The sequence below is a fragment of the Montipora capricornis genome, chromosome 6 (genome assembly GCF_036669925.1).
Source record: "Montipora capricornis isolate CH-2021 chromosome 6, ASM3666992v2, whole genome shotgun sequence".
NCBI lineage: Eukaryota > Metazoa > Cnidaria > Anthozoa > Scleractinia > Acroporidae > Montipora > Montipora capricornis.
The window spans coordinates 17,675,299-17,688,413 of NC_090888.1; the positions used below are offsets into that span (position 1 = coordinate 17,675,299).

A 13,115-nucleotide genomic window follows, 5' to 3' on the forward strand; every position below is an offset into this window, starting at 1 on the left:
AAAAACTGTGCCATCCAACCTATTTCTGTAAGTTCCACTACTGGACAAGCACATTCTCCTCAAAGTTCGTGACACATTTCTTTTAATACTAATTGGGAGAAATATCTGGAACATCTGATCTTTGGTGATCAATTTCCCTATACTGATGACCTGCATGTTGCATTATTAAAGACATGTTATTTTGAGGAGAAATTTTCCTTTAAATGAAACCTCAACTATTACCAGACTTAACAAAGTGACAGAAGATTGGGTGGTTAAACAAATGTAAATGAGAGCATAATTTGTCTTTAAACTATGGTCATTTCCCAATTATCTGCATTTAAAACAGCCATGAACTCTTCTCTGAACTCACAGAAACTTGAATAGGTGCTTGGTAGTTCTAACGTGTAGCTACATGTGTGAGCAACTGGTTGTCTTTGAAACCCTTCATTGTTTGTGAAAGAAATTGTCAGCGTATCAGTAACAAGAACATCTGATGCTGTAGTAAATCTCAAAAAAGTGGCAAGTTTGGACTCGTCAAGACCTCTTATAAATCTCTTTAAGTGAGCTAAGGTCTCCCCCTCAGCAGCTGTAAGGGGTGTTGCTTTAAGGAGGGAAATAACTTTGACATTAGTTGGCAGTATGGAGGAATACAGTTCATGCAAAGAAAACATATCAGGAAAATATAACTTAAGGTGGGAAACAATAGGCCCCCAGCAATCAGCTACATATTGAGGTTTCTGAATTATTTCCTTGTGGGCAAGTTCTCTGATTACTTCCACTAGGTTGTCTTGTGTAACTCTTCGTTTACAATCAAAAGCTGACAAAAAGTCAAGTAATTCTGCATTGTCACCCTGAATGCTATCAGACAAACAGCCCTCTATTACACTAGCCTCAGATTTAGAGACATAGTGCTTGAAGGAGTCTTGCAACATCATGGAGGTTACACTTCCCTCCCCAAAAAGGCAACCAGTGAAAAAAGCTTTGCTTATCTTAAGGGGAAAATATTGGCAATCAGTATATCCCTTAACAAGTATCCTTCCGACTGCCTCCCACTTTTTTCTGTCAAAATCATGCCTGATGTAGGGAACCCTCTCACACTCTCCCAACATGTGTGACTCATAACAATCTTTCCAAAACAAAGAAAAGACTTCCCTTAGGACCCCATTACCCTGTCCAGCCTCTTCAATACCATGCTGATTTATAATGATGGCATTTAAACTAAATTTCAATATTGAGGGATCTAGAAAGATCTCAATCATATCTTCTCTAATGAGGGACCTGTGTACTCTTATTATTTTTGTTGGAACTTCATCCCTGCATGTTGAAGAAGTTGGTACGACATTACTAATAACTACATCACAATTATTGTGAGTGGACTGGTCACTCCATAGGTCAATAAATGGAGGCACTTCTACAGGCAATTCTACAGGCACTGAAAACAGTGGATCTGCCTGATCTAGAGGCTGAGGCTGACTAATTGGCTGCTGAAGGGGTGAAGACATTGTTACCACAGGGTTGTTTGAGAGGTCATCAGAGAGTTGACTAAAGGTTGGACTCATCAGTTGCTCATCCTCTTCATCTTTATCCTCATCTTCAAGGGGATCTATACATCTGATGTATACACTCCCTTGCCCTGAGAGCTTTATTATCCTTTCGCCATCCATCCTTACCCCCTTTGCCAGTTTTGGAATCACCAAGGTTCCATAGCATGCCTATATAAAGGAAAGGAAAACGAAACTGTTCTCCCTTGTGTTGTATAATTACATGCTTTGGTACAGATTTGCCTAATCATATCTCTGAGAACAAAGAGTACCAGTGCTTTCACTATTGGTCTCCTACCCTCATTCCCCTCCTTTTCTCAGATTGCAGACTGTCACAAATGGAAAAAATTCTCTTTGTTATGAGATGGCATATAATTGACATTCCAACAAAAAAATGAAAGGAACACAACCAGCTTTGAAAGGTTACATTTCCTAAGTATCTGTCAATATGTGATCATAAGCAAAGCAACAGCCCTTATACATATTGATCACAGTACTAAAAAACATTTATTTAAGAAATAACTTGAGGACTGAACTTTCTCCTTAACGTCTGTTTTTCTTATAAATTTAGGGCAAACACAAACTTTGAGAATCAAATTAAAAGGAATGACGTTGACTCTGTCTCAAATTACTGTTTTTGCAGTTGTGTGCTTAGTTACCTGGCCTTTGAATGAAAGCTACAATAGGCTAGAGTTGAGCTTGTTTTGATAGAAACCTCTTTTCTTGTGTTAATTTCAACTAATTAGCATGAGGACAACATCGTTAACATAAGAAAGGAGGGAATTCGGTATCATAACAAGGTCAATTCCGGCCTCATTTTCATTTAAAGGCCAGGTAACTACGCGCATATCTGTAAAAGGGTCTGCATATTACTACAAGGGGTACATGACATGAACTTCTGATATTACCCATACTAACCTTGAGATAATCAAACAGAATATCTTTCCTTGGAAGTTGGCTTTCAATGTTTCTTTTGAGGTCAAGAGGTGTCCACCTTCTGTCGAAAGGAAACTCGTGAATGATGAGGCCTCTCTCCTCTAATTTGACTTTGTTTGCGTGACTTGGTACTTGGTTCGTACTTGGATTAGGTATTATCACTAAGTCTCTGTGCACGATGGTCTTCAGAGGTCGCCCAAATTTTGATGACTGCGATCGAGATGATGTCTCGTGGTTCGAGGCACTGGAACTACGTTTTCGGCTATTTGTTCTCCCCCCACGTGCGTTAAATGTTGGAAATCTTCTTCCAAGCTCGGCTGCAATCGCAGAACTTCCACTTGTTGACGGGTTACAACTGCTCGAAACACTACCAGTAGCAGTTGACGATGCTAAATTTCGGATGTCTCTGCATTGGAGGTTGCCAATTGCTTCAAGCGCCTGAGTCGCTATAGCACAGGCGGACGTGATTTGGTCCACGCTCTCGTTACTGTCAGCCATATTTGTTGCGAGCCTCGCGCGCAGTGCATTAGTTGACCAAATAAAAAGTCCATATAAAAAGTCAACAGTTGACCAAATAAAAAGTCAACAGTTGACCAAATAAAAAGTCAACAGTTGACCAAGTAAAAAGTCAACAGTTGACCATAAAAATAGTCTGGTTGACCACACGAAAAGTCAAAGGTTAGCCATATAAAAAGTCACAAGTTGACCATACAAAAAGTCAGGTTGACCGCATAAAATTTCAAAGAGACCACATAAAAAGTTAACTTGATCACATAAAAAGTCCAGGAGACCATAGAAATAAGTAAACAATATTGACTAGTACGGCGCCCCATGAGGGTGGCTATGAATCTGCTCCAGAGATTTTTTTTTAAACTTTGCAGATAGTTCTACCTTAGCTGCTAATCACTCACCAGCACGAAAAATGGGGGTCACCGAGTTCGTTTAAGACAAAATAAAGAGTGTTTTTAGATGGCTCTATTGTTGCCATGTTAGCCTATTACGTCACATTAATGAGTGCATCTAGTTAGCATTTATCACTGTTTCATATGGTACCATAACATTACCGTTAATTGAAACAGTTGGGTAAATCCAATCCACCGTAAAAGTATACAGCCTGTTGCAAGTGTTAAAACTGGTTTGAGCCTCCTTAATTAAAAGAGAATAAACTAAACACTCAGAGTTGATAGCCTGCACAACCTGCGAAAACAAAGGTGTAGCAATATTTAACAATCAGAAGTCAGGTCAAAAAGACCACGTGATTCCTTCAACTGACAAGCTATCTTCGCTCTAGAATCAAACGCCTAAGGCGCACACTAATATTTTCTAGCTCATGACAAAAGGTTGCTAAAGGCCAAGATATTCTAGTATTGCAAAGAACCGGCCCAGAGAGCTTTTTTTTCCCATAATTAACATGCTGGGGCCCGTTTGTCGAAAGTCCAGAACCTTTTCGAGCACGTTTCGGCTGCCATTAATCAGCCTATAACAAAAAGAAAGACGTATTATGGTATCCCGAAAACTAAGGTTGTTTTTTTCTCCTGGTATAAGGACCATTTAACAGACGGCTACAATTGTAGCTTTTCCAAGTAAACACAAGTTCATTTCACAGTTGGTATTTCCGTATATTCCAGAAACAGGAACCCTACCTACAGACAGGACTTTATTCAAGCAAGGGAAAGGTTCTTGAGAGGGAAAATATGTAACCACCGTCCATTCCCATTTACCAAGAAATTCGATAAAAATCCTCGGAAACCCAGAGGTACATAGTCGGTGTAAGGGGCGAGTTTTAACAATGCAAACAACAGACGACAAGAAAACTTTGTCTCGTTTTCTTTTTCGCTCCCCTTGCCCTAACAACCTGACCGTGGGTTTCCGAGGATGAAATTTTCGGTACCTTACGGTATGACGGTATGCACCTTGAACTCGGGTAGAAAGAGGTTTCTATGGTAATCGTCAGGTAAGAGAACATCAGGAGTCTCTTAAACTCATTTCCCCCGATAAGCAGAATAAACCAGTCTCTCTTGTTAAACTGATTTAATTCGTAAACAAAACACAATATTTACACAAATCTAAGTAATCGAGAAACTTCGTTGACAAAAACCTTTGAAACTTGAAACTGCATAAAAAGGATACCAAAAAGAGCTAGCGTTTGGTTGAACGTTATAAGAACGCAGGCACGTATGTATATAAATCTGACTGAATTTTGAAAAATGTGCCTTCTTAGATTTTTGCCATTGGGGCAGTCTAAAAGCTACTGAGGGAAGGGGGGCGGGAGCCGTCAAGGTATGCATGTATAAGTTCTTCAGGCTCTCTCATCTATGATCTAGCTGTTTTAGAGAGTTGGGTTTTGACTTCGTTAATCATAGTCAGTGTATATATGACAGGGCATTGCAGAAATCGAATGCCTACAACCATAAAATGACCCAGAATCCAGTCTTCCATATGGGACTTAAGTGCAATAAAAATATATTATTTTGACCCTTAAGGTTCCAAGGGGTCCCCCATGCATGGACCAGTAATGTATAGTCTGGCGTTAGACATGAGTAGAATCTATAGGTGGCATTTTTGAGGCTGAGGGGGTTAAGGTTTGTTACCAGCTGGAATCATAGCTGTGAAAAGAAAGAATTTTGTGCTGCTTCTCAGAGTGCTAAGTTATCCCAGCATATTATTATTAGGTACCTTTTTGTAAATCCAGTCAAATATTTATATCATTTAATCAAAATTTTATTTGTGACACAACAGAATACACACATAATACATGGATAAACTAAACTAGTAACAATACAGCAAACTAACAGCACGCGCGGAGCACCACGGGTAAGGAAGTATGGTAACCTATATGTGCGAGAAAATTTGGTTTTAGTCACCGTGCGAGCGTACTTCCCTCCATGTATGCCAATGTGACCAGTATCACGTGACCATAAGGCGGGCTCAAGTTCAGAGCTCATAAAGATCAGATTTTTTAAAAGTTGACCGCTGACCTGGTGCTGTGTTTCTTTTGCCTCGCAGGCTCAAGCCAGGTTAACTTATTGTACGAATAAATAGGGAGCTTAAGGGCCCACTGACATATTTTTGGGGGTACGTTGCTAAGGATGTAATGCTTAAGTAATTTGAGAGAATTGGGCATTATTTTTGTCAGTTTCCAACTTTTGTAAGCCAATGACCATAAATATGACATCATCATACCACGCCCATGGTCACGTGACCAATAAGAGAAAACTCTAAATTTGTCTCCATGCTACGCAATTTGGGTATTTAATGGATGGTTTGATTATTTGCATTCGTTTTTGCATCCAGCCAAGCATGGTTTTCTTTTTATTTTGAAAATTGTTCTTTTTAAAGACATAAACAATACTGAAATACCCATAACTTTTTCAAAAAAGATGATTTTAAAAAATCAATGCTTAGCTATATTCTGTATTTGGGGGTGAAACGTGCCATGTAAAGGAAATTTAATTCAATTTAAAACCGCCGGAAATTTAGCTTTTTTCTCAAACCGGAAGTCAGTTCGTTTACGCATGCGCAGTTGATCTGAGAACGAGCGGGAGGAAGGGCGAGGAAAAACCTTCGATGGAAACAACAGTTTGTGCGGTGACTTTTGATTGTGAGTGGGTTTTCTTGTCAGCTCATGATAATGATGACGTCAGTTACCGGAAGTAACATTTCACTTCCTTAGCAACACGCAAAAAATCCGTCTGTGGGCCCTTAAGCACGTGCGTTTTTGAGACGCGGACGGCAACCGGAAGTGACCTGTTCTCCCTTTTAACTTGTCTTCACGCAACCACATTTCATTGTCAAGTTTCTTTTCTCCATTAGAGATGATTAGTATAAAAATCTGGGAGGCACAAACGTCCTGGAACGCGAATTGGTCTCTCCCGGTTGCCGTCCGCGTCTCAAAAACGCGCGTGCTTAAGTTCCCTAATAATCCGGGAGCTCCGCTTTTAGGCTCGGCGAAATCTATTTAAGCAATAGAGGACGTTTTCCGTGTTTCCATAGCCTCATCTAAACACGACCGGGAGTTGGGAGAATTCAAGACAGTTATGCAAACCCGAAAGGCAGTCGAGCGTTTGCATAACTGTCGAGAATTCTCCCAATTCCCCCAAGTGAAAAAAGTCCTCTATTGCTTTTATAAAATATTTCTCAAAGATAATTCGACAAATGAAGGAAACAGCTGTTTTTTTTTACTTCTTGATCGAAACAGATTTTCTTGATACACGCTCATATTTTCTACCAGCCAATCAAAATGCGCGTCTGACAACACATAACCAATCAAAATTCGTGTGATGTCACAGCCGTGTTTCCATATTCTCATCTAACCACAGCTATTGACCAATGAGAGCGCGCGTAAGATAGTAATTATTTCATAAATATTAACAATACAGCATAACCAGCATTCTATACAAAAAGCCCACAGTTATCTGTTGTAAACCCTTTCGAGTCTCGTTAAGTAACTACCCTTAAAGCTTTTGTGTAACTTTGGTCTACAATCATGAAACCAATGCTGACTGCGGGCTGGGAAAAGTTTAATGGCACCATTGTTGAACAGCAGGGCTGAAAAATGACTGCACCTGCGCTAGGTAAACCACTCAAAGATGAGGAACAAAAGGAGTTAATTAAAAATCTATTGTCTGTGGTGCAGGAATGGTGCAGTGGTGAGAGCACTCGCCTCCTACCAATGTGGCCCGGGTTCGTTTTCAGCCTCGGCGTCATATGTGGGTTGAGTTTGTTGGTTCTCTACTCTGCACCGAGAGGTTTTTCTCCGGGTACTCTGGTTTTCCCCTCCCCTCAAAAAAACAACATTTGACTTGATTTGCGTTAATTGTTAATTTCATTTTACAGTGTTAGCTCTCCAGCGCTAGAACGACTAGACTTAAATAAAGCTCCTTTCTTTTTTAACATGGCACTCATAACTTAACTTGCAAACCACCCATTGAAAGCGAAGCTTTTAGAATCCTAACTAGATTTACGTAAAATTCTGATGTACTTGCATTTTATCTACGCCAAATTGCGTCACAAAACTTTCAATCCGACTTGTATAAAATTTCTACTATGAAAGCTATTGAAAACAGTTTCTAGTGATATCATGTTATCACAAACAACCTTATTTCAGGGGCAAGATTTTTAAGCACCGTGTGAAGCCATTCAAATGATTTGTGAGATAAAAAGGATTAAAACCAATGTTATTCCTAAGATCCTCAGATACTCATAATGTCTTCCTTGCCCTGCTTGCTGTTAAACATCATTAGCCAGCCTTCTTTTCTTGCAGGAACGAAGACCACAATACTTCACAGCTAATGCTGCTCGATCAACCGAGGGATGCTGTAATGCTTCTGCTAGACGTTGGTAAGTAGCTTCAGATGCAGACCTTTGTTTCCACCTTGTTAGAACTTCTGCAAAATCACATTGTAGTTAATCACAATTTTATCCAAAAGTAATCATAATTGCAACTGGCAGATGTGAGCTACAAAACTGTCCTTCCGAAGTAGCAAAAGGTGTGTGTGGAACTTTCTTTCATTATGTTTTTTCTGTTGTCTTTTTGGCACTCTGACCAAGATGGCGGCTGGTCATGCTAAATGTCGCTCCGCACTATTTTGGATAGAGGTCTTTTGGCTTGCTTTTCTCGTTGACTACATTACTGCAACTGAGAGATATGATGTCAACAAACTCAACAAGCCAACAACGTTTGGATATGAGCACTTACACGTGCCAGTTAACACTTGCTGGTCGGACAAGTCTCGAGCTAAACGCTTCCTACCATGTAGTGTTATATACGACCAAGCGAAGAAGTAGTTTTCAACTGGACAAGAATTTATTGGTATGTGGTGATGTCTCGCCTAATCCAAGACCGAGAAAGATGAAGTCTCCAAAATTTCCATGCAGCGAATGTCAGAAGCCGTTAGGAACAATCAAGACTCCATTTTGTGTGCAGGTTGCAACAAATGGACGCACGTATGTCGCGCACGATATTCCAGCATTATCTTAATATGCCCGACTTAGATTGGATCTGTGCAACTTGTGCTCTGCCGCCTGTGCCGAGTGACACCATTTTCGCTAACGACTCGATCGAGGAATCGGAAATGAATCAACCGACTCAAGAGTTTCAAGAGAATGATAATATTTGTGGGGTCAATTTTGGCAATGGTTTGTTTCGGAAGTCTCAGTTCCTGTCCTATTTGAGATGGTCCTTTCCATTCTAACCAGCTTTCAATAATTTTCTGCCGAGTAAAACTTGGAATTCCCTTTCCTTGCACGGTAAAGGCACTCATTTCAAAACAACAACCGAGAGCAATAGTGAAATTACTTCGTCACATTTCCACGAAGTTTGGCGTGAAATTCCCAAGTTCGTTTTAAAGTTTGCCATTTGACTGACGGTTACGTAATGAAATTCCCAAGTTCGAAGCGAACTTTGGGAATTTATAACGAACTTCGCAAACCGCCTGTCAAAAGTGTTGTGAAATCCACTGTAACCTCAGCGTGCAATACCATTTGTGACTATGGCAATGCTCGTAATTTCAATAGTTGCTCGTCACTGACCCATTAGGAAAGGAAACTAAGGGACAACAAGAACGGCAGGAACAATTGGCTATTTGACTAAAACAATGGGTCCGGTCACTACGCAGGTGCATTTTAAATTTTGGTGAATTTTGTTTGGCGTCCTCTCCTAAATGCATATACTCACTGTAGCATCTTTCAGAGAGTTCATCGTCGCCTTTTTTAATTTGCTCCACTACAGGATCAGGGACTTTCAGAACTCGGCCAAGCATCTTCCATTTTGTACCCAGCTCATGTGCTATGAGAAGAACATCATCGCGCGAAGGAATACCAGACTTACATGAAAAACTTGGGTCCAAAGCTGAAGGATAAAAGAAATGAATAGTAGGTGGCATGAGGAGCAGGGTTAGCTAATCAGTACAGGGCGTCAAGTTCCTATTTTTCCCTATTTTTTGGTCTGCTTGCTTTTTTTTTTTTTAAGTTTTACTTTGAGCGGGGGAACATTTTGAAGTATTTGAGATAAAATTCTCAATAAAATTGGTAAATTCTTCAAAAACACGCGGAGAATCTAAGGCCTGTTTGAATGATTATCTACTGAAACTCATGCCCAGACTTTCTCAATGTTTTTGGTAGCAACTGAGAAAAGGAGTCTGGGAGGTCATTTGCATGCTTGTGCAGCTGCCATGTGGGGAGCAAGAAATTCAATCCAATTTCATCCTTTGATAGAACAATAATTGTTTTATTAATATGTCATCTCTTTAAAGCCAATTGTATCTTTGTTTTTATAGCAATATTTATTCAAAAACAGTTTCAAATAGTTTTCTGCCTTATACGTTTTGTAATGGCTGTTAGAGTGGTGTAACCATTACAAACAAACTCGTGTTTTTACACCGCATAATTTTTCGGATATACTTAACGTAATAACCTATTCATGTCCGCCAAAATTGGACAAGACGTAATTTTAGATGTGGTAGCTTTGAATAAACTTTGGAACATAAGAAATTTTAATTCGGCTTCTGAATTGAATGCAATGAAATGCTTAGAGAAAAATAGAACAAGAGAGGAAAATCGTTGACTGAAAAACAGCGTAAACTGTTGGACAAGGAAATGTCATCAACGACAAGCACCGCCCAAAATAAGAGCAAAGCTAAGGTTATCCAGTCTGCTAAAAAAGCCAAAAAATAATAAGCATTAATGAGACTTTTTTTGGTTACGAGTAGTCTTTGTTAGTTTTTATTGAATGTAAGAACACATTTGGTAAATATGAACTTTGATATTACAGTAACTGTTTGCAAAAAGAAATATTTTTGCTGGTTATCTTTCTGTTTCAAAAAGCTATGTACTATATGTGCTGTAATTTGGTAGGTGAAGGACAAGTTCTCATTGGTAACAAGTTTTGACACTTGTTTCTAGGAAGGATGCATGCCTTCTTGTCTGTTAGATATTAAATAAAGCCTTGGGTTCTAGAACAGAGCTGTTGTTGGCTTTGTTAAGACTGAGGATAGAATTCAAGGAAAGCTCCTTATTTTGTTTCTCTTTTAGTATGGGAATTCCAATTTTTTCCTATTTTTTGGCCACTGTCTTTTTTATTTTCAATTTTCTGAGTGTCACTTGTCACTTGACGCCCTGTCGATGAGAACATTCATCGTCGCTTAAAGCGGGCCGGTTTACACGGTAAGATTTATCGGTCCGACGGCGTCGGAGCGCAAATCTTGCGTGCATTTTGACAGCAGATGAACGACCGATTGCAATGAAATAGATCTGTTGCAGTGAAATAGATTTGTTGAAGTCGGGCCGACACTCCAAGTAGAAACCACCAGGTCAATCATGAGGTATGCGAGTGGATAATGCGCATAAGTACTTAAAAAACTGCAGCGTTGAAAATGGCGGATACCAAAAGGACAACGCGAAGATCTTTTGAGAAAAAATTACACGTTTTACACAATTTACACGGTACGATTTATCGGCCTGACAAAACCGGTCTTAATACATCCCTGACGATCAGTCTTGAGTCAGCGTCATATATGGTTTAAGTTGTTCCTTCTCTACTCCAATCCGAGAGGCTTTCTCCGCCGGGTATTTCGGTTTTCCCCCTTCATGAAACAATATCTGATCTGATTTGATTCACAGTCACCCCGATTGGTAGAACCGAGCAAGCAGCATCCTTAAAATGTTTGGGTTGTAGCCAGGTATTGCAAAAAATTAGGACGTATAGGTTACTACTGTAACCTTCTTCAGCTAAAAATGTAAATGTAACGGCGTCCTAGTGTAGTATAAATGTAAAAGTGAAAAGAATAAATTAATGAATGTGTTAATGAAAGTTCTAGCAGTCAAATGCTATGAAATTGAGGCGGGAACTGTAAAAACATGCCGTAACAATAGCGCGCGACGATTCTAAAAATCTCAAGATTTATGTTCCCAAGTGTTTATAAAAATCTTACGAATTTTTAGGATCTTGGCGCGCTATTGTTACAGTTCCCTCGCCACAATCTCATAGCATTTGACTGCTAGTATAAAACTTTCATTAACACATTCATTGTTCATAATTAGTTTGATTTATTCATTGTTAGTTTTACCTTTATAGCGCACTAGGACGCGGTTACATTTACATTTTTGGCTGAAGAAGGTTACAGTAGTAACCGAAACGTTCTAAATTTTTACTTTTCAAAGCCATTGTCAACTCTTCTCAAATAAGTTTTTTAAGCAATATCTTCATCCATTGCTATCATGCGTGCAAACATGCAAACTTTATTTCTGCTCGGATTTCAGCCAGTAGCCTATAGAGGCTAACAACTCCGAACAAATGACAGACAACAGAACACAACAACAATTTTAAGCGCAGCCGAGAAGTTGAACCCAGACTCAATTGGTAGCCAGAGCGAGTCTTGAATCCGGGGATGTCCGGATTTCAAGAAGAGCGCCATAACCACTGGGCCACAAACTGCCTCCTCAATTTATGCCTTTCGTCTTAACAACATTCAGAAATTCGACAAACAGATACAATGTTGAAGGTCACTCAACGAACAGAGGAAACTTCCCACTACCTTACAATGCAAGGGGCAATGACCAAAAATGGAGTTTATCCTTGACGTACCTACTGCCTCCGAAGACATGCGCACTTCCATGCTCCTTTTTTTCCCCTTTTTTCTCCCAGGACTCGCCAATGGCATCAGATCCATTTTCTGCTCCTCGTTCTGCAAAGAAAAAGAAATCTCTATCTCTATTTGTTGCCGGTAAACTAATAAATCCTTTCATTTTATCCTTGACAAGAAAGATAAATATTAATCATAACGTGTCACCTATATTACAGAGTTCTAACAAAACCTGTATATGTTATGCCTACAATTAAATAACTTGATCATTCATCGTTGTTTGTCCTCAACTCTCGTTTGCATGAGGCCTGTTTCCACTCAATCTTAGCAGCAATAGAAAAATGAAAATAAAAATAACTGTAATTTTAATAATACCGCTGACAACTTTGCACATATTTTTCAGCAAGCTTTCAAGGGCATAAGACGTTACATGGGTAAATAAACGATTGGCTGATTGATTGGAAAAACTGGTCCCAACTATTAACCATGTCTACATTTCTAAACTACACTTTGCCTTCAGTGAATTTGACAGACTGCCTTTACCTGAGAATGTCGAAGTTCAAACCACTTCTCCAGTCCTAGAACTGTAACCGCTTTATCCGCAAAATTCTTCGTGCAAATCAGCTTTCCATACGGTGGTGGTACTTGGAGAAGATGAGGGAAATCGTCTTGGCCAAAACTCTGAGACCTATGTTGGGAAAGCATGTGGCCACTTTGCTGGCATTGCGTACATGCCACACTTAACTCATACCGAAGATTACTTGGCCAAGAAAGGTCTTGTGAGAGGCCATTTAAGGTTTTCTCCATGAAGGTGCGAAATTCGATGGCCATTTTATTTGAAGCATTGCTCGATGACGGTTCGAGTGAACACTCAGCCCTTTTTAAAACGACCTTGATGAAACGTTTTCTGCAAATCAGGATAAGGGCGCATATAATCGGCTTTCCAAGTAAAAACCTGGCCCCATCATTGAACAGTTGAGGAGTTTCCTTGAATCCATTTTCGGAACACCAACCAATGCATCTTGACACAAACTGTGGAAACAGCCCATGAGGTACAAACCCATCGAGAAAATGC

General features: G+C 39.6%; 2 protein-coding genes across 4 annotated transcripts in view; both read right to left on the reverse strand.

Annotated features, from left to right (window-relative positions):
- On the reverse strand, positions 1–2,957 carry LOC138051662 (uncharacterized). The gene is made up of 2 exons (XM_068897915.1): positions 2,442–2,957; positions 1–1,694 (listed from the first exon to the last, which is right to left on the reverse strand). Exons 1-2 carry the CDS (start codon positions 2,955–2,957, stop codon positions 288–290), a joined length of 1,923 nt encoding a protein of 640 aa, XP_068754016.1. The 3' UTR covers positions 1–287.
- A 3,658-nt stretch (positions 2,958–6,615) lies between these two features.
- LOC138051653 (uncharacterized) overlaps positions 6,616–13,115 on the reverse strand; it is a 55,624-nt gene continuing 49,124 nt past the window's right edge. For all 3 annotated transcript variants that reach the window (XM_068897901.1, XM_068897903.1, XM_068897902.1), the window contains 4 exons: positions 12,584–13,115; positions 12,043–12,142; positions 9,136–9,309; positions 6,616–7,846 (listed from right to left, as the gene is read on the reverse strand). The exon at positions 12,584–13,115 is cut by the window's right edge and continues 284 nt beyond it. In XM_068897901.1, coding sequence (XP_068754002.1) covers positions 7,689–7,846; positions 9,136–9,309; positions 12,043–12,142; positions 12,584–13,115 — 964 coding nt within the window. In that variant the 3' untranslated portion in view covers positions 6,616–7,688. The remainder of the gene's footprint in view (positions 7,847–9,135; positions 9,310–12,042; positions 12,143–12,583) is intronic.